The following is a 26,886-nucleotide window of genomic DNA, read 5'->3' on the forward strand; positions in this document are numbered from 1 at the left end:
CTCCAGAGTTCACTTGAAACTTCAGGAAGGAAGGAAGAGAAACAGAAAAGGTGAATATCTGCATGAATATAGGAGGCCATTTTTCTTATCTTAATTTCTTTTAAATATGTTTGACTATTAAAATAAAAAAAAATCTTGTCAGCATAATGCAGTAAAGAAATGTGGGTTTTAGAATCAGAGTGGCCTGAGTATTTACCAGGTATTTTCTATGGAACCTTGGACCGGTTACTTAAGCTTCCTGGACCTCTATCACTTCTTCTGTAAAATAGGGATGCTTGTATCCATCCTTCAGAGCTATTGGAAGAATTATTAATAATGTATGTGAAGTGTGTGGCATATAATAAGAGACAAAGAATGGCATTTATTTTGTGGTTGCTTTTATTGCTGTTATTGTTAAAATTTCATTAATGCTACATAGCAGGTGGTATTGTGTTCGGTAATAGGAAAGTGAATTACTTGCCTCAGAGAGAGCCGCACACTGTTTTTTCTGTACCATTGACATTTGGAAATCCCTTTAGATTATGGTTTGCAGTGCAGTAGAGAAGTTGTTTGAGCAAAGTAGACTGCCAATACAGAAAGTTCCACAAAGTTCTCATACTGTCTTCCATGGGAAATGTCCCTGTCCATTAACCTGTAAGAAGGCACCAGCCATGTCTTATACCATGTGCCTCCACTCCTAAATACCCAAAATACAAACAAATGGAGTCAAACCCCTGACAGCCAAAAGACGGTGACCTCTGACCCATGCTCTAGGACCTGTGTGTTGAAAAGATGAGTTGGGCTAATCAGTTTGACTCCTTGAGAACTGGAAAAGTGAGAGGATTAGCAGCAGAGTTGGAGCTCACAGGAAGCACTGGTAGCAGTGTCCAGAAGAGTCACAGTAAGCCAAGGCCATATGCAAGCAAGAGGGCAAGAATTATGAATCAGCCACAGAGAGGGCAGAAAAAGCAGAGGAGCCTTTCCACAGAGAGAAGCAGAGGGATGGTAAGAAAGAGAGAAACCTCCTGGTAAGAAAGGGAGAGAAAGAGAGCCAGACAGAGTTGGAGGATAAATGCTCCCCAGAGCGGCTGTCATTCCTGACAACTGCAACTTCCTGTTCTTTGCTTTGTTCTAGCAAAACAGTCTGACTTTTGATTCTGAGTCCCCATAAAAGGCAGGAGCAACAGATTTGTATTTAAGGGAAGGGGGTACCTGGCTGCCTGGAGCGTTGTGACCATACAGAAATAGCTCCCAAGTGAGATCCTTCCTGCAGTCCCTGTGTGCTTTCTTTTTCTGCGTGTGCTTCAGCACTCCAAAGTGCATAACTTCAAGCCTATTGCAAAATTTCTTGGAACTTCCTGTTTCTTAGCTAATTATACTACCTAGTTTGCATATGTGGCACACTGTGATTCCAGAATTAAAATGTTCAGTTGTAAGGAAGAACTGTCTTGTGGAATTGGGTAGAGTTCTGTCACTGTCTGAAGTGCAACTGAGGCAACCAGAGAATCTTCAACATGAAGCAATGTAACTGCATGTGTCTGGGGAGTCAAATATGATATTGGGGCCCCTCCTCTCACTAACTGTGGGACTCCGATAGACCACAATTTTCTAACATGGAAAACAGTATCCTTCACATAGAGTAAGGATTGAGAAAATATGTGAAAAGGAGCTGCATGTAGTAAGCACTCATTAGTATCACGAATTATACACTTTTTAATAAAATGTTCTTGCAAACAACACCGTTGACATTTAAAAGATATCTTCTATCTCGTGGATCTAGGATGAGGACCAGCTTTCAATTGTAACACTTGCACAACTTTAAAATTTTGGTGGGAAGGATGTTTTTGTTTGGTGAGTGGTGTATATTGTTTAAAACTCCTAGATCTTGAATGCGTCTCAGGGAACGCTTTGTTTGTTCCCTCCTTCTTTATCTGAGCCATAGAAACTGCAAAGCTTTGTCTTTGTAAACTGTGGACTGTGCAAGTGAAAACATCTCTAAAGATCCATTTGTACCATTACATAGTGCTTAACTTAAACAATATTGAATTTCTATTAATTCCTAGCAGAATGGGAAGCAAGATTTACAATATAAATAGATTTACATGTAATCTTTATCATCACAATTTGGATTAATTAAAGGAAAGCCTCATCTGAATCTGTGAGAGGCCACAATTAATGACTATTTCGATTATTTTCAAAGAAATGAAGTTCTGTTGATTCTAAATAATTTGGTTTATTGACCTAACAAAGTGCCCCTGGGTCAGGTGTTGTAATGAGGATGACTAGTGATCAGTCTAACAACGGATGGCGTAGAAATGGTCCTTCTAGAGTACTCAGTTTATTTTCCTTCATAGATTAAACTTTTCTATTTACAGTATTACTTTCACCACCAATTTACTTAGTAACTTCATTCTAGTGGATCTTGGTTGAAAATCATCAGCCCAGAGTATACTGAAATGTCATATCAACATATTCTGAGTAGTATATCATTTCATGTTTGTATAATATTTTCACCTATACACAGTATTTTTAATTTTCACTTGAGGACTATCCTGTCGTTTTTTAATAAAGAAAAGAGACATGAAGTCATTAGAGATTGTGCAATTTGTTAAATAAGGGTGTATATGGAATGCAAAACTATGTTCACGATGTCTCAGTTTATTCATAAAACGTACATAACATATTAGCTGTATTGACAATTCAAGTTCAGATGCCAATTTATGTCAGAGGAGCTCATATCTCGGGGTGCACCTGAAAGGGGAAATTCCACAGTTACACAAACAGGAAGCGCAGGGAGACATCTATTAAGAATCCTTCAGGGAGGAAACATAAAAATCATCTAAAACACCAGGACAGTGAAGGCCATGAAATAAATTGGACTATTAATTATGCACATTAATATGTGTGCATGTGCGTGTGTGCACACGTGTGTACGTGTACATATGTGTGTGTGTGTGCAGATTACCATAGGCCAGAGGTGAGAGGCTAATGGCAGAATCAGCATCTGTTCTGAATTCCATGTACAGGGTTAGAAAAATAAAGCCCTACAGTCTTACTTTTCCTAATAGGAATATAATAAAAATGCACTAAAACCTCACTAATTTAGATGCTCAAAAGCAGCCTGAAGTTTTCACTCTGGATTATTTTAGAACCAGTTCCATTCCAAGCCATTCACATCCATCCAACCTCCTGAACTGGGGTCTCACTGAGGGACCCTGCCAGGCTTGCTTGGTGAACGGGCACGCTGCTGACAACCAGAAGCCACTTAATTCAGCAAACATACTTTGATCGCTCTCTAGATGCCAGGCACCAAAAACTGCTAGAGTAAGACATAATCTTTGCTGTCTCAAGTTCAGCCCAATGAGGAAAAAGCAAATAAGTTCATCACTGTGTGATAAGGGCCTTGCGGAGGCGTGCACAGATATCCCAGAGCCAAGTGGACTATTGCACAGGGCTGGACGATAGTGAGAAAAGCCCTGCCGTACGGAGTCTTCGCCCAGGAATTCATCAGGCAGAAGGCGGGAGGAGAGTTCCACGGATGGGGGCCCGGAGGCCAGCTCCCTGCAGCTGCTGCCCAGGTGGACAAAGGGAACAGAAGATAAGGAATCCAGAAAGGTGGTCAAGGTGCTACATACCACTTGAAAAGGGCTGGTCCTTTATCATAGGGATCCTAGGGAGCCCCTAAAGCTCAGTGATCAGAAATTCTAGCCACTTTTATATCAGACTGTCACTCCTATGTATTGAGAATGAACTGGCAGGAGAAAGGATACAGCAAGGATAACCTGTTGGGTCATTGCTATAGCAACCCAAGTGGGGTCTAATGCTGGGCAGTGTGGACAGAGAAGGAATAAGCTTCAGTAATACTGTTGTTACGGGCGGTAAGACACCAGCAAGAATAAAGGCCGTCTTCCTGGGTTTTCATTTGTATGCCAAAACTATTTGTTCGGTTAAGATATTACCAAATCTCCTCTAGATTTTGTAATATTTTAATTTACACAACAAACCCTCTTCCATACAGAGTATACGGGGAAAATTCAACCCAAATGATCACAATCCCAAATTCGTAGTGTTTTGATAAATTAGTTTGTTGTGTATATAAAAATGTAAATATTGTATTTGCAGTTTAAAGATAAACTTAAGTGTTATTCATTTTCAAAACTTGCTATCTTGCCTCAGACACCTCACAAAGCTAGTTCATAAAGCTAATCCTATGTTTCGACACATCCCCGAGCACACACAGTGTGAAGTGCTATAAAATGTTCTAAATGAAGCCAAAACAAAACACGCCCGCCCCCTCCACCATCCTCAGCGGCAAACGAGAGCCTCCGGCATATGCTGCCGTAGCTTTAGGCGAGAGGCTTCTGTTGCACAGGCCAGCAAGCCTGTCCTGCATCTCCGTATACTACTTGTCTTGGCAGTGTCAGGCAGGTCTAAAAATACAGGAATGCCTGCACCACAGCAGAAGGACAGGCTGTACAGTGTGTCCGTGTCTGAGCTCCGCCACTGAGGACGTGCCAAGCCAAGTCACATGCTCTGCACAGTCCATTGATTTTTTCAGATTTTTTTGAGAGAGCCAATGGAGTTTATTTACCTCCCCACTGTAAATACTGGCAGCGAAGGCATAGCTGAGAGGGGGAAGTGCCATGGGCAGGAGGGCCAGGGCCCTCACCTTCCATGCTGCTGTGACCTTGGGAAAGTCCCTGAAGCAGGAGAAGCACGGGTTTCCTCACACGGGTAGAGAGCTTTCCAGGTTTGAGAGTGCATCCGTGGTCATTACCTCGTCTGCTCTCCTAAGGATCCTGGTGGGTAGGAAGGGAGGTTTGCCAGGCGCTGGGAAGTTGGCTGTGCAGTATTAGAGGCAGGCATGGTGGTGGCTGCAGTGCTAGGCGTAATAGTGGAATGCAGCTTGAGGACACAGCAACCAGCAGCCTCAAGGTCACAGGAGCAAGAAAACCAAGGCTCTCAGAAGGGGTAAAGGGGATCAGAATATTCTACCCCAAAATATGCCACTTTGGCATAAGGATTATTTTGAGCTGGAAGCAAATGAGACTCAATGCATACAGAAAGAAACCATCTAGTTTTCCTTGTCTGACTAAAAGCAGAAACTTCTGAGAAATGACTGCCACAAATCCTTTCTTCCAGGGGAGTTTTTGTGGCCTTGAAGAAGAACAGCAAATCAACACCAAGATGGGTCTACAAACAAATGTATTAAAACAACCCTTATCATCAGTTTCCCCCGACATTTCCTGGTCACTTTCCCACAATTTTCTACCCCTAGACCAAACTCATTTTTCCTTTGTCTTGTCACACCTCCACATTCATCTTTCTTTGTTAAAAAGATATATAGGCTCTCAGACCTATCTTTGGGTCTTCATTTTTCTATAAAGGCCTCCATACACATACATAATAATACATTTTTCCTGTATCTTTTCACAGTCTAATTTGCAAGACCCCAGTCACTGAACCTAAGGTGGCTGAGGAAAAACTTGTCTCCTCCTCTCCAGTGGTGTTGTGCACAAAGCCACTCAGATCCTAAGGCAGGGGCCAGGTGAGCACCCTGGGATTAACTCCAGCTTCCTCTGACCCCTGCAGCCTCGGAGGCCTGGAATTGGCGGCTCCCACCCCTGCCCCAGCATCAGAGCGCGTTGAAGGACTTTAACAGCATATCCAAACCGGGAGTCCAAAGCAGACCAGCTAAATGAGAATCTCTGACGGTGGGCACAAGCAACTGTATTTTTAAAAGCCCCCTAGGAGAATGAAATGTACAGCCAGCTTGAGAACCACTGGGCCTTTGGGTCTCTCAGGAGCTGCTGATTGCATTGAGAAGGTGCTGTATGCTCCGCAGCGGCTCAGCCTTTACAGGTATTCTTTCCTCTACCATCACGGCACTCCCTAGTTTATATTTTACAGATGAGGCTCAGAGAGGTTGAACAAAGGTCCAAAAATTAAACAGGCAGTAAATGACATGGTCAAGATTTGAACACAGCCTCAGACACCATTAGTCTCCAGGTTTGTTGTGTTTTTTCAAATAAATTGCCATTGCTTCATTGAAGCCTTCTAGGCTCAAATCCTCCCATTCTGGCTCCTCCAACTTCATCCTCCAGAAACCGCTGGAATTATACTGAAGTTTCCTGGGGCATGGATGGGGGGCATGCTGTTATCAAGCCTCCAGGCTTTTGCAAGAGCGCTTCACTTAGCTAGAATAAACAGCCCTCTTATTTGTCATTCTAGATCCTCTCAAACATCCTTCCCTCCTTGAAAGGACAGAGTGGAGTTATTTCCTCACCTTCACCAAAAGGCAGGAGAGCCCAGAATCAGTAGACGTGTATACAGACTCAAGAGTTGATCCCCTTACCAGCTGTGTGACCTTGGGCAAGTTACTTATTAGCCTCTCATGCCTGAGTTTCCTTCCCGAAAATGTGATAATAATGATACCTGTCTTATGGTGGTGTTAACAGGACTGAGTTAACGTAGGTAAACACTGAGCATAGTGCCTGGCCTTCATACTCAATCAGTGTTCTGGACACGCACCAGTCCCTGAACTCAGCCCTCTGTATCATTTTTCTTTCCTTGCACATCCACCTTCACTTCTTGACTGTGAACTCCTTTAGGGCAAAGACTCAGTCTTGCTTATGTTTCTAACCCTACGGGAAGCTTTATGCCTGGCATGTGATAGATGCTCAATAAAATACGAATGAGTGATTCATCAATAATTTATCACTCAGTCTCCACTGAAATCTTAAGGTTGGTGGGATGTTTAATGGCCATGGATCAGAATGAAGCAAACTCACTCAAACGGAAATAAATCCATGATCTTGGCCTCATTCCCACAATAGTTGGAGAATCTTTATCACCTAAATCCCTACTAGGAAGAAACAAGAAGAGCTGAGGAATCAAGTAATGAGACGCTAACACTTGGGTACTAAGTATGACTACTGAGGACTATGCAATCACCCTGTCCAAGCTCCTGAATACCCAGTGCAGAGAAACGAATCAAGATCATCAGGGATTTCTGTAAGTGTTCCTGCTCAACTCTAAAAATACCAGAATTGAGACAAATTTCATCTTCCACCAATCCCTTTTAAAAAATCTGATCTGTACCTGAGAAGACTAGCTATCCTTTATATTAAGCCATGAAAGGAACATTTTTAGGCCCACTTTATTTATATGCTTTTTTAAATGTTAAAGTTGAACCTGTTTATCCAAAGCTTTTGTATAGACAATGGACAATAATTACAGCAAAGCCTCGCGTACTTAGTTGTAAGTTTTCTGTCGTGAGCAGTCTAGGACCCCCAAGTCTTCATTTTCACATCTTCAGGTGATTGCCTCTACAAATCTCTTACATCCTAGAAATCACATTTCTCCAGGGAATTTTATGATCTTTTATCATATTACAACCATACATCCAAAAATCTTCTTAGACATGTGACTCAAAAGCAGTTTCTACTATTTCTGCACCAGAAAAGTTAGTTTAGGATTCCACAGCACTGAAATGATTTAATATTTCCTCCCTCTACTTTTACCATAAAACACCCAACGAAAGCAATGATTAACAACTAAATTGAATTCCACTCTTTCATTCACCCGTACTCAAACATTGATTGAAAAATCTACCTTGTATCAGGCACTGTGCTAGGTAAACATTTACTGGTGACATGACATGAAAAAAAGTACAGTATGTGCCATCAAGCAGTCTAATAAGAAAGAAAGACACAATCGCCATCAAGCAATCTAATAGGAGAGAAATACACAATCAGATGACTACCAGCAGGTCCAGTGTAAGGACAGAATTCTATAGTATACTATCCAAGAATAGAGGAAGAGTATTAACCCAATCTTGGCATATGGCAGAAGGCTTCTTGGAGGAGGTGATTCTCAAAAGGGAGAGCAGGGATGCAGGAAACGGAGGCAGAGAGCAGAAAGCACAAAGAAAGGAAACCCGGGAGGACAGCAGGTATGTGCAAGGAGCTCAGTGTGAAGACACAGAGAGTGAAAAGCTTTGGTGTTAGGGGAAGCGGCTAGAGGGAGGAGGAGGCTCGAGTGAGAGGCAGTTGTAGGGTATGGTCATTTCCCAGTGGAACATTCTGACCCACATTGTGTAAAACTTTCCCTACAAATGATAAGAAAAATCACTGATTAACTTACAAGAGGCTTTTTGTCCACATGCACCTTCAATCTATTGATAATCAAACCACTGGCAAAAGGTTGGAAGTCTAGTTTTTTTTTTGGGGGGGGGAGGGTGTTTTCAGTGAGAAAGCTAGAAAAGTAAAAGGCAGAAAAACACATTCCCCCTTTTCTTTCTTATAGAAATAATATATTTTCCTGATTTTTTTTCTTAAGGGGTAAAATACCATGAGATAAAGGCAATGGAAAATCTGACACTACTTCCAGGAAACTAGCCTGCCTTGTGGGGAAAACGAAATGGGCAAGGAGAGTTATCAAGGAATTGTAATGAAAAAGAAAGGAAGCTAAAAAGTTTCTAAGAAGCACATAAAGGTATAGAGATGAGAGTGACCACTGGCTGCTGGGGGAGAGGGCTGTGTGGCAAGTAGTGGCTTGTCCTTGCCAGCAAATGCCTTGGAAAGATACTCGGCCAGCTCAGAATAAGCACCTACGTAGTTTTGGATGCAAAGCACACATGCAAGGAGTGCTAGCACAGCCAGTGTAAGATGAGTGTCTCGTGGGGACAGACAAGATAGCTGGGACATAGCAGGCATCTCTGGCAGGGCAAGCACTCCTCAACAAAGTTTGTTACTCCGCATTGCTTATTCACGAACAGACTGAGAGTCACATTTTCTCCACCAAGCAGGAAACATGATCTCTGGTGTTCATAATCAGCATCTACCAAGTATAGTACCTAAACCCCCCATGGGCATCTTTCATTGAGTTGGCCTTTTCTAGGGATCGATCTGAAGGAATGTGGTAGAAACGCCTACTGGCAGCCTCGAGTTCTCCTCACTGACCTGCCTGCTATTTGCTGTGTGTTCTTTCCAAGCAAGTCACTTAACCAGCCTTCCCAGTTTTCTGTTTGTTTCTTGATAAACAGGTAGAACCAGTGGTCTCAGAAGTCACTTTCAACTGTTCTGGTTAGAGTTCCAGCAATTGGATGGTCAATATTTCCCTTTGATAATGAACTTCATAGATTGAACTTCCAAATCTCTGCTTGAAAAGTCCAGCCTTCTAAAATTGTCCATTTTAAGCAGAAAATCACTGAAAAGATCAAACACAGCATTCCCATAGCTACTCTATATGTGGTCTAGTGGAGGATTTGGTTTTATTTATTTATTTGCAGTGATAGGATACATCTTTGGAAGACTTCCCTTTCTAGCTACTCAACATAGCAAGCTGTTACAGCAAATACCCTCCATATTGCATAACAACAGCTGTTGCTCTGGAAACAAGTTAACACTTTGCTTTCCATAAAATGTATCACTTCCACAAACAGACTGGAAGCAATGAATATGAGTACTGGGAAAATCACATTATAAAAATCAACCGTATTTTAAAATAACTATATTTAAAAATCATTTTGGTTTTACTTCTATACCCCCAAACTTGTTTGTGAAGAGTAATAAATAGTAAAAGAAAAACTGATATTGACTGATCATACCAAAATTAAAAAGTAAAATAACAGAACCTACCAATTCTTCTCTAATCAACAAACAGATTTTGTTTTAAAGTATATACTGCTTGTTAAGAAAATGAAACAATTTCCCTTACAATGTTATCAAGGATGTGATTATGGAAATGGACACAGCTCACTGCAGAGCATGATCTTTGAGTTGAGAAACCTGAATGCTCTCAGTTTCCTTGGCTTTAAAATGGCAGCTATATGTCCTACCTCATAGTGCTGTAATCAAGATCCAAAGAGGCAATATTTGTAAAGTAAAGTGGGTGGGCTAGCACAAGGATTGCACAGAATAGGAGCTTGTAAGAAGTAATGAAATAAGTCATTTTGTTGTGATATTAATGACTTTTACAAGATAAATAAAATTTTTCTCTTTTATATATTTGTCAATAGATTAGTAGATTTCAATACGCAGAAACAAAAAGTATGGATAGAAGTGAATAGCTTTGAAGAAATTAGCATGGTGCCTCTGAGCAATTTATGGTATTGATAAATTCACTGAGTCTAATTCTTCATGCCAGCACTGAAATTTATGAAACAGTGCTTATGTTTATCATTCATATATTACTATCTACAGATAGAAGAAAGAAAAAAGAGATTACACAAAATGTGATCTGTTAAAGGGAAATGGTGATAGCGAGCCTAAGAAGAAAGAAATCCAGTTGGAACACATGAGGTCAAATTGCTGTGGACAGCCTGCCAAATCCAAAGGTCAGGTCTCAGTCCATGCCTTACTCTACTTCTTGGCAGCATTGGCCAAACTTATCACTCCCCTCTCTGAGAAAAACTTTCTCTGTCCAACTTGCAGAACATCACACTCCCCTTGTTTTCTTTCTGCTTCCCTAGCTACCCATCTTCAGTCTCATCTATGGGTCCCTCCTCTTCTCCCTGATCTCTTAACAATAAAGCATCCTAGGGCTCAATACTTGGACCCATCTCCTTTCTCTCTACACATCTATCTCTCTCTGTTTCTCTCCAAAATGGTCTCATCTTTTCCCATGGCTTTAAATATACCTCCATGAAACGACTCCCAAATGTACATTTCCTGCCCAGACCTCCAGCTTGAACTCCAGACTCCGTGATCCAAAAGCCTACATAACATCTCCACTAGGTGTCCTCAACGTAACATGTCCAAAAACTGCCAAAACTTCCTCTTAGAAATCAGTTCTACTTCAGCCTTCCTCGTCTCTAATAATAGCAATTTCATCCCTCCAGTTGCTAAGGAGAAAAAGAGTCATCATTGACTCTTCTTTCCCTCACACCCCACACTCAATCCATCAGCAAATCCTGTCAGCTGTTCCCTCATAATACCACCAGATAAAGTGAACTGCTTCCAGGGAGACGAAGCAGACATACTTTTCTCTATTCTTTTAATCACAACTAAAATCCCTGGAGATTATCTATGAAACGAACAGAAGAAGATTCAGAAAGAAGGAGAAAAGAGCCAGACCACCCAGGGAACTTGGAATCCAAGGAACGATGTGGTGGTGAGCTCCTTGGGCATTTTCTGTGTCTCATTCATCCCATACTTGGAGCTAGAGGAGTCAATAACCAGGAAATGGCAATGGACACAGACAACACAAGACTGGTCAGGCTAGACCAAGTACCTGTAAAAAGGCAGACTATCAAGACAAAAAACATTTAGACAATAGCTGTTCTACTGCAGTCAAACAGCACAAAAGAAAATGTCAGCAAAGTCTGAGTGAAGAGTCCAGATTCCACCTTCACCAGACTATAAGGAACACTCCAGCCTCCCTCCTGGGGTGGTGTCAGAGAGGAAAGGAAGGTGAAATTTTTATTAGCACCAAGTGGTAACGTTCAGCCCCCATCCTATGGTGTGAGTGGAGATGGAAAAGCCAGAAACCCAGAAATTCCAAATAATCAGAGACAAAAAAGCACCCCAACAAAAACTGTTTATCCAAAGGACCAAGTAAAGGGCCACCTAGAAAGGCAAGACACTTTTAGAAAATAAGCACTCTATACCAGTCAAACACCACGGAATAAAACTTTTGCCCCTAACTGCACTCTCATCGGCAAAGACCAAGAGGGGAGCCTAGACTTCAACCCCTGATAGACTATAATAAGATGCCCCACCTCACCCCACCCCTGACATACACATATACACACACACAAGGCTGTGTCAGAGAAAGCTGAATAAGGAGTCAGGACTTCCATCTCTGCAAGGATAATGAGGCCACCATTCACAGAGACAGTGGAGACCATGTGGGGAGCCTGGACTTCTACCCCTACAAGGTGGAAATTAAACATCCCTTCCCTCCAGAGTGATATGAGAAGAAGCCTAGCGGAGATTTAGGATTTTCACCACCCCAGTAGTAATGAGGCCACCCTTGCATACCCACCATATCAGTGGAAGAAATGGTAGAAGCTGTAATGATTCAATCCTGCCCCTCCTGGCCAGGATGTTACCAATGGAAGCATAGGGAAAAGCCAGAACTCTCATGACTGTCTAGCAGTACCAAGGATGGCTCCTCCTCAAGTCAACACAGACTAAATGGGGAACCTAGAATTCCACCCCCACCTGATTTTATTGAGGCAATGCCCACCTCTTCTCCTACAGGAACAGTATCAAAACAGCCGCCCCAAACAGAAGATCCAGAGTCTCAGAAAATAATACCCCCAAATTCCAGATTTTAATTTAAAAAAATGACTAGTCCTACCAAGAATCATGAAAATCTCAACTTCAGTGCAAAAGATCACTCAATAGATGCCAACAGACAGAGTAGAGATGTTAAAACTATCGAACAAGGATTTTGAATGACTCATGATAAAAACATTTCAAAGAACAATATGGACATGCTTGAACCAAACCAAAGAGAAAAAAAAAATGTACTGGCAAAGAAAGAAAAAAAAAACCCCAAAAAAAGAACCAAAATGATATTTTAGAAGTGAAAAATATAGTAGCCAAAAATAAAACTCAGTGGATAGTCTAAACAGTGGAAGAGAGAGGAGATATACTCAAAAACACTAGATAAATCAAAATGGAAAGGAATTGTAAAAAAATTCAATTAACCCATAGGAAGTCAGGAAAAAGAAAACAGAAATGAAAAACAGAACACACAGAGAACAAAAATTAAAATGGCAGGGCTAAGGCCTAACATATCAGTAATGATATTAAGTATAAATAGTATAAATACACTAATTAAAAGACAGCTTTGCTTTAATGTGCATGCACCCAACAACAGAGTATCAAACTATGTGAGGCAAAAACTGATAGAACCAAAATGAAGAAAGGATGAATCCACTATTCTGGTTGGAAACTTCAACACCCCTCTATCAGAAATGGACAGATCCATCAGGCAGGAAATCAGAAAGAACCTAGCTAGACTCAAGAACACTCGATCAACTTGATAGAATAGATATCTATAGGATACTTCACCCAACAACAGCAGAGTACACATATTTCTCAAGCTCACATGGAACATTCACTAAGACAGACCATGTTCTGGGCCATAAAACACACCTTAACAAATTTAAAAGAATAGAAATCAAACAATGTCTGCTCTCAGACCACAGTGGAAGTAAATCAGAAATTAATAAGAAGAAGATAATGGGAAAATCTCAAAATATGTGGAAACTGAAAAATAAAACACTTCTAAATAGCACATGCATCAAAGAAGAAATCTCAATAGAAATTAAAAAATATTTTCAACTAAATGAAAATGAAAGTACAACTTATCAAAATATATGGGAAGCAGGGAAAGCAGTGCTGAGAGGGAAATCTACAGCATTGAATACGTATATTAGAAGAAGAAAGATCTATAATCAATCATCCAAGCTTCCACCTTAAGAAATTAGAAAAAGTAGAGCAAACTAAATTCAAAGTAAGCAGAAGCAGATAAATAATATGAATTCAAGCAGAAATAAATGAATGTGAAAATAGACAATCAGTAGAGAAAATCAACAAAAACAAAAGTTCTTCAAAAAGATCAATAAAATTGATAAACCTCTAGCCAGCGTATCTAACAAAAAAAGAGAGAGGACACAAATTTCTAATATCAGAAATGAAAGAGGGGACCTCACTACACATTGCGTGAAACCTAAAAAGATAATAGAGGAATATTATGAACAACTCTATACCCACAAATTTGATAATGTAGATGAAATGGACAAATTCCTTAAAAGAGATAATCTGCCAAAACTCAAATAAAAAGAAACAGACAATCTAAATTGGCCTATATCTATTTTAAAAATTGAAATGATAATTAATAATCTTCCTAAACAGAAAGCACCAGGCCAAGATGGGTTCACTAGTGAATTCTACCAAACATTTAAGGAAGAAATTATATCAGTTCTCTACAATATCTCAGCCGATACAAGCACAGGTACTACTTCCTAACTCATTCTATGAGGCCAGCATTATCCTAATACCAAAATCAGACATTTCAAGAAAACTACAAACCAATATCTCTCATGAACATAGATGCAAAAAGCATCAACAAAATGCTAGTTAATTGAATCCAACAACGTATAAAAAGAATGATACACCATGATCACATGGGATTTATCCCAGGTGTGCAAGGTTGGTTCAATATACAAAAATCAATTAATGTAATCCATCATATCAACAGTCTAAAAAAAAATCACACGATCATATCAATAGATGCAGAAAAAGCTTTTGACAAAATCCAACACTCATTCATGATAGAAAACTCTCAGGAAACTAGGAATAGAAGGGAAATTTCTCAAATTAATAATGCATATGTACAAGAACTCTACAACTAATATACTTAGTGGTGAGAAACTCAAAGCTCTTCCACTAACGTCAGGAACAAGGCAAGGATATCCCCTCTCACTACTCCTTTTTAGCATCACTGAAAGTCCTTGCTAATACAATTAGACAAGAAAAGGAAATGAAAGGTATATAGGTTGGAAAGGAAGAAATAAAATTGTCTTTGTTTATTGATTGAGGTCATCAAGGTGGAAATCACCTATGTAGAAAACCTAAAAGAATCAACAAAAAAAACTCAGAGAAATAGTTGTGTATAAATATAGTCAACTGATCTTTGACAAAGGAGAAAAGATAATAAAATGGAGCAAAGAAAATGCTGCAGGAACAAGTAGACATCTGCATGCAATAAACTGAATCTAGATACAGACCTTACACCCTTCACAAAAATTAACTCAAAAAGGATCATAGACCTACAAGTAAAACATAAATCTATAACACTCCTAGAAGATAATATAAGGAGAAAATCTAGGTGTCCTGGAGTAAGTGATTACTTTTTAGATACAACATTAAAGGCACAATCCATGAAAGAAATAATTGATAAGCTGGACCTCATTAAAATTAAAAATTTCTCCTCTGCAAAAGACAACGTCAAGAAAATGAGAAGACAAGCCACAGACTGGGAGAAAATATTTGCAAAAGACACATCTGATAAAGGGCCGTGATCCAAAATATACAAAGAACTTTTAAAATGCAAAAATAAGAAAAAAAACAACCCAATTAAAAAATGGGGCAAAGACTACTTAACAGACACCCCATCACAGAAGATATAAAGATAGCAAATGAGCATATGAAAAGATGCTCCACATCATACGTCATCAGGGAAATGCAAATTAAAGCAATGAGATACCATTACACACCTATTAAAATGGCCAAAATCCAGATCATTGACAACACCAAATGCTGGAGAAGATTAGAGCAATAAGAGCTCTCATTGCTGGTGGTAATGTAAAATGGTTCAACCACTGTGGAAGATTTAGTAGAACTTTATAAAACTAAAGATACTCTTGCCATACAATCCTGCAATCACTCTCCTTGGTATTCACCCAAAAGAGTTGAAAAATTGTGTCCACACAAAAACCTGCGCATCGATCTTTTTATATGTTGTTGGATTCAATTAACTAGCTTTATTCATAATTGCCCAAACTTGGTAGCAACCAAGTTGTCCTTCAATGGATAAAAAAACTGCCAATGGAATATTATTCAGTACTAAAAAGAAATGAGCTATCAAGCCATGAAAAGACATGGAGGAAACTTAAACGCATGTTACTAAGTGAAAGAAATCAATCTGAAAAGGCAACACAGTGTACGATTCCCACAATATGACATTCTGGAAAAGGTAAAACTAGGGAGACAGTAAAAAGATCAGTGTTTGCCAGATGTTGAGGTGGAGGGGAGGTATGAACAGGCAGTACACAGAAGATTTTTAGGGCAGGAAACTACTCTATATGACACTGCAATAATGGACACATGTCATTAAACATTTGTCCAAAACCATAGAGTGTACAATGCCAAGAATGAGCCCTAAGGTAAAATATAGACTTTGGGTGGTTATGATGTGTCAATGCACATTCGTCAATTGTAACAAATGTACCACTCTGATTTGGGATGTTGATAATACGGGAGCCCTGCATGTGTGGGGGAAAGGGGTATATGAGAGATCTCTGTACTTTCCTCTCAATTTCCCTGTGAAACTAAAACTTTTAAAAAAAATTGTCTTAAAATTTAAAAAAAATAGAGACAGCTTAGCAGACTTGATTAGAAAAATCATCCAACTACATGCTATCTATTAGACACTCACTTCAAATAGAACGATATAGGGATGCTGAAAGTAAAAAAATGAAAAAAGTATATGCCATGCAAATATTAATCCAAAGAATGAAGGAGTAGCTGCACCAATATCAGGTAAAGTAGATGTTAGAATAAAGAAAGTTACTGGCAACATTACACAATGATAAAAGGGTCACTCTACCAAGAAGACAACAATACTAAACGTGTATGCATCTGAAAACAGAGCTGCAAATACGTGAAGAAAAACTGATAGACTTGAACAGAGAAATATATAAATCCACAATTATAGTTGGAGACTTCTATACCCCCTCTCAACAATTAATAGAACAACCAGACAGAAAATCAGCCAGGATATGGAAGAACTCAAAAATGCCATCAATCAATGGTTTCTAACTGACATTCATAGCGCATTCCATCCAACAACACAGAGTCCACACATTCTTTCAAGTGCCGTGGAACATACAGCAAAGTAGACCATATCCTGGGCCACAAAACAAAGCTTATTCAATTTAAAAGAATTTAAATCAGACAGAGTACTGTCTTTGATCACAATAGAATCTAACTAAAAATTGATATCAGAAAGACCAAAGGAAAATCTCCAAACTCTTGGAAACTAAACAACACACGTCTAAATAATCTGAGTCAAAGACGTTGTCTCGAGAGAAATTTAGAAACACACTGAATTGAATGAAAATAAAAATAAAACACATCAAGAGTGGAAAGCAGCTAAAGCAGTGCTAAGGTGAATTCTACACCAATAAAAACATTAGAAAAGAGGAAAAAAGATCAATAATCTACCCTTTCACCTCAAGAAACTACGAAAAGAAGAGCAAGATAAACCTAAAGCAAGCAGAACAAAGGAAATAATAAAGATCAGAGCAAAAATAAACGAAATTCAAAACAGAAAACTAATAGAAAAAAACAATGAAAAGAAAGCAGGATCTTTGAAAGTTCATAAAATTAACAAGCCCCTAACAATACTGACAAAAAATAAGACATAAATTACCAACATCAGGAAAGAAACAGGGGCTATCACCACAGATACTGCATACATAAAAAGGATAATAAGGGAATATTATGAACACCTCTATACACATAAATTTGACAGCTTAGATGAAACGGATTAATTCTTAGAAAAACACAAACTATTAGAATTCAATTCATATATATTAAACACATAATTCTCTGAAAGTTAAATCTGGCCCAGATGGTTTCACTGGTGAATTCTACAAAACATTTACATGTAAAGAAGAATTAACACCAATTCTCCACAATGTCTTCCCGAAAATAGAAGAGAGGATACTTCCTAGTTCACTTGATGAAATCATTACTACCCCGATCTAAACCCAGAGAAAGATAGTACAAAAGACGAAAACTACAGACCAATATCCTTCATGAAGATACGTGCAGAAACCCTTAACAAAATATTAACAAATAGAATTCAGCAATATATAAAAAGAATTATACATCATGACAATGTGGGGTTTATTCCAAGGATAAAAGGCTGGTTCAATATTTGAAAATCAATAAATGTAATACATGATATTAACATGCTAAAGAAGAATAATCTTGTGATCATATCAATGATGCAGAAAAAAACATTTAACAGACTTCAACATCCGTTCATGACAAAAACTGTCAGGAAACTAGGAATAGAGAGAAACATCCTTCCATGTTTTATGTGTCTCTGGAGCACTTGTCATTTTCCAATGTATTATATAATTGACCTGTTTGATTTTGCTTTGTCTGACTCCCCTCACTGGAATGGCAGCCCCACGAGGGCAGGGATTTCCATCTGTTTGGCTCACTGCTGTTCCCCAGAACCTAGAGCAGTGTCTGGACATAGTACGTGCTTAATAAATATTTATTGAGTGAATTTTAATCAATATTACCAGGCAAATAGTGGTAAATCCTGGCCAGTATAGATGGTAATATTAACTATCATGTAGTAGGATGATGGTGATCATTATACTGATAATGAACATTATTTATCAAGTGCTTACTCTTTGCCAGAAACTGAAAAATACTCGATGCGGCTACACACACACACACACACACACACACTTCAGACAACAGGCAGCATTTCACTAGGAAGAAGCTATGATGAATTCATGCGTCCTGATGATGACTTACTTTGGGCACTCTAAGTTGGTGTATTGCGCCATAGGAATAGCTGACATTTATTGAATACCAGCTACATGGCAACCACTCTGCTAAGCGTTTGTACTATTATCTATTAACAACTGTATGAGGTTGATGCTATACTTATCTTCCTTTTACAAACGAGTGGAGTGAATTTTGTGGAGCTCAAGAAGCAGAGCCAGGGAGTGGTGGCTGCAAGTAGTGAACACAGACAGGCTGCCTGAAAGCCCAGCTTGTAACTCCCATAGAAACTTTACCAAGAGCTAGTCCCTGTGCCCAGCACTCTCCGTACAGCATCCATCTAGTCCCCAAAAGATGGATTAGGGAACCAAGACAGTTTAGCTGGATGGCAGAACCCCACTCAACCCCGCGCTGTCCAACTCAAAACAGACATCACCTTCCAGGCCTCCCTGGTCACCCCGTTTAATATTGAGATCCCTCTATACACTCCTCTCCCCTTTTATTTCTCTCCAAGTACTTGATGGACCTATTTTCTTTATTTTCTGCCTTCCCACTATATGAAAGCTCAATGAGGACAAGAATTTAGGGCTATTCTGAAGCACTCAGAACAGTGCCCAACATACAGTAGGCACACAATAATTTTCTTCCTCAAATCTAGTTAATTCTCTCTTCTGAGAAAAGATCTGAAGCATGGGGCAGAAGCCATAATGTTTAGAGATAAGAGAGGTCTAGGTGAGCTCCTTGCTCCTTTTTGGCTTAAATAATCTGCGTGAAAGAAGGTGGAAGGAATTTACCTATTATTTATGTGTTCTGGGGTCCAGAACTGGAGCTGTGCACAGAGTGTAGGCAGTACGAGTATAACTTCAAAGAAGAGCTTGGCCCTGGTCAGAAGTGTTGGGAATGAATGTCTAGACTATCCCTGTGGTTCTCATCTGAGGTGATTTTGTTCCCACCCATCCCAGGACATGTGGCAATATTTGGAGACAGTTTTGATTGTCACAACTGAGTGGTACTACCGGCATCTAGCGGGTAAAGGCTAGGGATGCGACTAAACATTCTACAATAGACAGTCCCACAACAAAGAATTATCTAGCCCAAAATGTCAATAGTGCCGAGGCTGAGAATCCCTGGTCTAGAGCACCAGGAGGTTCCCTATCATTAGAGGAGATTTCTGCTTCTGAGTGTGGCTGACATTTGCATAGACATCACCAGCACCCTCTGTAGAGGTTGGAGCCTGACTTCTGTGAGGGGAAGTCGAGCTACACCATTGTCGATAACCATACAGCTTTGTTTACAGAAAGCTATCCCCCTCATTACTGGAGGGATGTTACCTAAACTGCCAACCAATCCTTAGATGCCCATGAATAAATTGTAGAGAGTATACGGTATCAGTGAAAAACTGATATTTAGTCACAGCTTTGATGTTGGGTCCTGGAACTGAAAAGCCAACTGTCTCCTCATGAGTTGCAGCATGTGAAAGCTGAGCAAGCTTCCTGAGGGTGGCACTCCAGCCTGAGCACAAGGGAGCCTACGCTGGGCTCGCAGAGGAAACATCAGCCAGAAATCGGGATGGCAGCCACCCTGTAACATCTTCGGTCATGGCTGTGTGATCCCAAACGTCTGAATGAATAGTAGGAAACTAAGCGGATGTTAAGGTATTTCCAAATATCTAGGCCCTTGAAATTTATGACAAAAAAAAGAGAGATTGAATCGTATTTTCCATTAAATTTTGCAGGGTATGATTTTTTTCTACACGACTAAAGCAGAGCAGAATTGTTTAAAACTATCTGGGAAATTCAAGACAATGTCCAGAATTAACATATAGGACCACACAAAAAAATGGTATATAAGATCCAGCTACATCAGTATAATTGATCTGTAAGTTTGGGGAGGGGGGCGGTTGTCCCAAGAAGATTAGATACTTGTGACATGTTGATATGTCGCCTCAATTATTTAAGGATTTATATTTATATTAACTCTAGACTCAAATCTCAATTCATTTCCATGCTGTTTAAAACTGTTCAATATAAGGGCATTCATTTTTATATTTTATTTCGCTAGTATAGTAAAGCAAGATTTTGTGTGTGCACCTGACTGTTTTTGTGAGGACTTTGGACTCTGTAATGCTGTGCTCTTGGAATGGCTCGGTAGCTATTCCAAGTCCAAGTGTTGGCTAATTGCAAAGGTCTCAACTTCCTCATGGCCCACTCCCTAAACAGCCAGTGTGAGGTTTCACATTCCCATCATTCTGTTGCTCCACCCCTTTACGAGGATCATTGCTTCCTGACCTCTCCTCTCCTGTGATGACAAGGATGAGGAAACCTGGGTAGGGCTTGACTCTCAGGAGGATCAGTGGCAACAGAATGTGCAGGAAAATGGAATGGTTTCCTGGGAGAGGAAGAGCGTTGCCAGGAAAAGAGGCCAGGGCCCTCAGGTCCAATCCGAGGAAATAGGCAGTGAGCAAAAGTGGGACACAGAGCAGAAGGTCTGATTATCTCAAGTCAGATCAGCAGGGCATGCGGGCTTAGATTTAGAAGGAGGCGCCTGGAAAGAGCTGCCCTTTGGGGCCTCTATAGCTGAGCAGTTATGGGGAGGAAGCTGGCGGGGCCACCAGGACTTTTGCATTATCAGTGTAATATCCAATTCCTTCTTCTCCCTTCTCATTCTCACTCATTCTGCACTTATCATTGAGGACCACCACCTCCTTCCCCAGACTTTCTCCTCCACCAGCCCCTTTGACAGCACACCAGCTTGCTAATCAGCTTGCTTCTCAAGGCTTCTTTCTCTTTCTCCTTTGTGAACTGTCTTTGCTTCTTTCCCTCTCCCGCTAAGTATAACTCATATTTTACCAGGTTATTTCCCATGATTATTTTTTTCTTAAGATTATGTCTGATATCAAAAACTACCTCTGCATTTCCTCATCAGTATCTGCTGTGCTAATTCATGTCTTTCAGGAAAGTCAGTTTTGCACATCAAGCTACTTATTGAATTATTTATTTCAAACTAGTGTTCCACCATCAACTCAATTTTAATGTGTTTAAATCCAAAGTAAATCCCCATTCTTTTGTTGAGATTCAAGTAAAAGATTTATACTTAAAAAGATTTAATAGTAAGCATTAAAATTAGCCTTTCCATTCACTTTACTTTATAACATTATCAATAAAAAATCTGGAAACTTGGCCCTTTGTATTAGTTCTGCCAATGATCAGCTGTGTGACAACAGAGGCAGACGGTCTCTCTGAGGCTCAGTTTCCACATTATGAAATGGAATAATTTCATCACTAGCATCCAATGATTGTAAAATAGTTTTTTCCAGAAAAATCACGTACACTATATTATTCTTACTGATTTCAATTTTGGTTAATTGTAATTGTAAAAACTCAAGAGAACACAAAGACATTTTACCAATAATTTGCCAGGCCAGGATACATCAGATTTTACAAACAACACTTTGAATTTACCCAAGATAAACTGGCAAATGTATAACGCCTGATAATTATGAAGCTACGTGAAGTCTGAGGTCTAGGAAGGCCTATGCGGCCTCCTTGACTAGGAAACACACATTTTCAGTCAGGTAGAATCCTTTGATGACATCTACGCCCTTCTTTTGGATAACGGAAACAATAAAAAAAAAAATCACCCAAATATAACATCAGATATCATTATACATTATTTTAAAGATAAATGAAATGTGTATATACTATTTCTGTTGTGTGACATACCTCTTCCTATCTCAGTCATTTCTACTTACAGTGTTTGATAAAGTGGCTTAAAGTGAATGTTACAACATGTGTGCCAAAGAGGAGTTTGATAATTTAAAAGAAATTAGAATATGTTTTTGTCACTAGATCCAAAAATTGACACAATTATACGCAGTGCTACAAAATAATTCTAAATGTAACTGCAGTAGAATTTTTATGACATGCATTTACTATCCATCGCTCTTATGATTATTACGCATAGATTATGTTACCTTGTTTTTCATGTTCTTCACTCTCTCCTTGAGGAGCAGACTTTTCAAATAGGTAGGTTCATTTGAAAACATACAGTGCCCACAATACCTATCTCATCGCAGGACCTCAACACATGAACATCCACAACAACAATGCTAATATTTATGCAAATACCTCATCTTCTGGAAAGCCAACCTTGCACTACTTCTTAGTTCATTTTATGAAAGTAAGAATGTCAGGATAGGATATCTTTTCTGTAACTTTTAGTGATATAAAGTGGTTTATCTTACTCTTTCCTATGCCATCTCTTCTCTTATCAGTGAGAAGTTCCACATGATACATGACGCACGAGGTTCCGACAAATGTGAATGAGATGCTTCACGCAGTTTTTAATGGGAAAGAGTATCCACACGACACACATTTTCAAGACCAACAGCCGCAGTCCTTCTGAGCACAAGCAATGCTGGTGGACAGGCAGAGGTGTGTGTCAGCTCACCACTTTTCCTATCCAGAGCCCACATCCACTCCAGAAAATGTCATGTTAATGATGGAATATAAGTAAATGCTATATTCTTTAACAAACTTAAGACAAAATTATAATGTGTGGAAATACATATTTTACAAAAAGATGAAAAAATGGATGAATGATGTAAAGACTCGTTAAGTTCTGTGATGGTTAATTTTATGTACCAACTTGGTTAGACTATGGTGCCTAGTTGTTTGGTCAAACACTTGTCTAGATGTTGCTGTAAAGGACCTTTTCAGATGTGCATAGCATTTATAATTAGTGGACTGAAAGTAAAACAGATTATCCGCCACAATGGGGTCGGCCTCATCCAACCAGTTGAAGGCCTTAAGAGCAAAGAGTAAGGTTTCCTGAAGAAAAAGCAATTCTCCTGAAGACTACAACATAGAAAGTCTACCAGAGTTTCCAGTCTTCAGACGCAAGACCACAATATCACTTTTATCTGAATCTCCAGCCTGCAGGCTTACCCTACAGATTTCAGACTTGCCAGCCTCCACAATCCCATAATCCAATTCCTTAAAATCTCTCCCTCCATCAAGCAATCAAGCCATTTCTTTGTCTCCCTCTCTCTCCCCCCTGCTCCCTCCTATATATCTCCTATTGACTCTGGAGAATCCTGACTAATATAAGTTTATTCAGAACATTAAACATATTAGATATTCTCTTTGAAACACAAATATTTTTTTGCTCTGTTTATGTCATTGGTAAATTCTATACAAATCTTTGGTTTTAAGATTGGGATAAACACCCTTTATTTAAAATTTCATGACCAGCTGAGAATTAAGTTGACACACAGAGCTTATGTACTTTCTATAAAACTGGATTTATGTACTACATATTTTGTACTTCCCATGGAAACTCAGTTTGTATACTTTTTGTGGAACAAATAGTATGAAAATACAAAAGAAGCTAGGTAATCCTGACCCTGAGTCAATGACCTCTGCCTAACCTTCTGTGGCAAATCACACACAACAAAGTTCAGTCATTTTGTAGAAACACAGAAGCATAATCATATTCTCATGCATAACAATTGCAAAAAAAATGTTTTAAAAGCAGGGTGTATATTACAATATTTTCAAGTAAAACTAGTTTTAGGTCAGTTAAACCCTTAAGAAGCAGTTTTTCCTAAAGAGGATCACTATTTCCCTATCAGAAAACACACTTTTAAAAAATTATCTCTATAAGTAGCAACTAAATTAGAAAGGCTTTACTTTTAGACCAAAGTTATATTCTATCAGAATTATAAATGGTGTGTTAAAAATGATATCCTATTTTTTCATACATAACAGATTGATATCAGAGAAAATGTTGAAATTATAGACATTAAACTATTTTTCGTTGCCCACAAAAATTTTGTGGTGGGCACGTTTCAGAAAGACAAGTCCCTCTCAGACATTTTGAGAGTACTTACTCACTGCAGAGTCGTAGGAGGTCGAATTGTGCTCGCCTCTCAGGAAGGGATATGGCGACAGGTAAGCGTGTGTGCAGTTCTTCGATGGTGGCTGGTTGGCTAGGAAGGAGACCAAAACGATGGTATTACTGGAAGCTAAGTGAAGACCTTTGGTCCTAATAGAACAGAGATATGGGATCTGGGGGATACACAAATTCTAAGATGGTTAATTTTATGTATCAACTTGGTTAGATCACGGTGCCTAGTTGTTTGGTCAAACACTCGGCTAGATGTTGCTGTGAAGGTACTTTTTAGATGTGATTACCATTTACAATTAGTAGACTATAAGTAAAGCAGCAAACCTAAATAAAACCACCAGTTAGATCAACAAATTCAGAGAATTCTCGAGGGAGGGGTAAGACTTCCTTAACAAACTCACACTGAGGGGTACAGGAGATCTGGAAAGGGGACGCATCCAAAACATCCAGCTCATGACGTAATTAAGTGCAGAGAGTTCCCTTAACATCACCTTAAAACTGAAGGCACCAAGTTTCATTTGTTTTCACAACCATACTCCACAGTTCCTAACATAATGCCCAGCACTTAGTGAGTATTCAAAAAATAATCGTATTCAAAATCTAAAAAACTTAGATTTAAATTTGACCCGTTCCAATTAATATAAAATTTCTTCTATATTCTATTTTTAGGGAAAAGATACATGATACATCATACAAGTTAATAATTCAAATACATTTTTAGCATTTGAAGAAACCACAAGAGAGAACCTTTATGTTGTTTGAAAACTTGAAGATTTCATTGTGTACATTTTAAGGAGGAGTGAACTATTCTTCCTTTCTCTAAGTCCTTGGCAAAATCTTCCTCTTGCACAGTCTGACTTACTCTACTTCACCAAAGACTAAATAATTTTCATTGGCAGACTGCATGCTTATTCTCCTCCCCAAAATGACTCTAAGATAGTCTATCACGTATTCATCTCAACGTCATTTTATAGTTACTTTGTTCCTTCTACATATGCCAACTTGCACCAGCTGACTTAAGTCTTCTGAGAGATATTTTTACTATATATTCCCATAATCTTGACTTTTGTGTAAATACCGTTCTTTGATTTACCACAGGAGTATTTGATAAGGAGACTAATTCTTTCAACCCACAATAAACTTTAGGGTAATAAACAGTTCTTTCGTCGTTGGATGCAATAAGATAAAGGCTAGCTATTTTCAATAAATAGATTTTCAAAGATTAATACAATATAGGAAATAAGTTGAAAGAACATATCATATTTTTAAAACCCATTCTATTTCAAAAAAGAACTTCAAAGTTTCTACGAGAAGATGTAAACATCAAAAGCAAGGCATTTCTTGATATTGCCCACAAACTTGGTTTCAGCCCAAAGAGAGCAAGCTTTCATCTACCACTGCTGGTAATTAAGTTCCATTATAAAAAAGACTTTTTTTTAACTTTGAAGCCATGAATATGAAATAATACATCTCTATTTCTTGATTTTTAAATTTGAGCTTTCAGGGGTTTATAGCCAAAAAACCTAAAACATTTGCTTGCAACACAGCAACACCAGACACTCGAAAATACTACCATGCATACATCTGTTTTGTTTGTTAGGGTTAGTGTATTTTAAATATGAGCAAGGAAACAGCAGATAACTCAGTTTTGCCATAAATATCCAGACTCCTATTTTATGTTAGAATAAAATAATTATTTCTATAGCCATTTCTACTTTCTGAAAAGGAATCACTTCATGAACCTTTTGAAGACATCCTACTGAGATTCTATCGCTAAGAACTCAATCCTATTTTGTAAGTGACATGTACTAAACAAGAAGTTGTTCATTTGTACTTTAAAGAGAAGAAGGAAAATAAAGCTAAACTGTACTTACTGTACCAGAACTTCCAGATATTGGAATCATTCCCTTCCACAATCCCATTAAACCAGCATCTCCAGAAGAAGCCTTCATGGTGGAAGGTGACGTTCTCTATCTGCACAGAACACAAACGAAGTAACTTGCTGTCAAGGCAAGGAACGTAATCTAGACTATTACATCCAGGAGATTTTTTAAGCAATGTATTTTATCTCAAATACTGAGGATCAATAGCTTTCTACAAACGTCTTCTATGAAGAAACAGACACTCCATTACTATTCTCTGATTTCAAGAAGATATATAAGGCCATCGTCATCAGTAACAAACACATCAATATTTTGAAGAAGAAACGCACATTCTGTTCACCTGAACACTTCCCCACTTCAGTCGCAAGAAGCCAATAATCCGATCCAAAAGCCACCAAAAAGAGTAAAACTCCCAAAGCACCAAAGAGAGCCCCAAAGAAGATGGCGATATTTAGTCTCATTTTCAAGTCACTGGTTTCCCTTTAAATAAACAAGAATTTAAAAATGGCAGACACCTAGCTTCTCAACCAAAAATACATAAAACTTTTTGAGCGGGCGGAATCTTCTTGAGAAGCCTCTCCCAGCTGGTGTGTTGGTGGCGTCTCCCTGGCTCCCGCGGGGGGATCTGTACTCCCTGTACTCTCCCCTGGAGGCACTCCAGCCCAGCAGCTGAGAATGGCCGGCTATTTTAGGATACTGATGGAGGAGCTGTCTCTCTCCCTTGGGGATCAAAAAATAGCTGACCTTCCCCTGGCAGTAGAGAGAGGATCAGGAGCTGGCTAGAATTATCATTATTGCTCTGGGTAATCCATAGAAGTGGAAAGAAGACGAAATGGTATGAAGTCATT

The 26,886-nt window shown here is 39.0% G+C and overlaps 1 protein-coding gene across 1 annotated transcript in view; it reads right to left on the reverse strand.

The window, feature by feature from the left end:
- The window catches only part of TMEM182 (transmembrane protein 182), a 49,401-nt gene extending 22,758 nt beyond the window's left edge, over positions 1 to 26,643 (reverse strand). Inside the window, exons 1-3 of the mRNA XM_046660277.1 lie at positions 26,368 to 26,643; positions 26,030 to 26,129; positions 24,139 to 24,237 (exon numbers count right to left, since the gene is read on the reverse strand). Of these exons, the coding sequence (XP_046516233.1) occupies positions 24,139 to 24,237; positions 26,030 to 26,129; positions 26,368 to 26,499 (331 nt within the window). The 5' untranslated portion in view covers positions 26,500 to 26,643. The remainder of the gene's footprint in view (positions 1 to 24,138; positions 24,238 to 26,029; positions 26,130 to 26,367) is intronic.
- Positions 26,644 to 26,886: the final 243 nt, after the last annotated feature.

The sequence above is a fragment of the Equus quagga genome, chromosome 5 (genome assembly GCF_021613505.1).
Source record: "Equus quagga isolate Etosha38 chromosome 5, UCLA_HA_Equagga_1.0, whole genome shotgun sequence".
Classification (NCBI taxonomy): domain Eukaryota; kingdom Metazoa; phylum Chordata; class Mammalia; order Perissodactyla; family Equidae; genus Equus; species Equus quagga.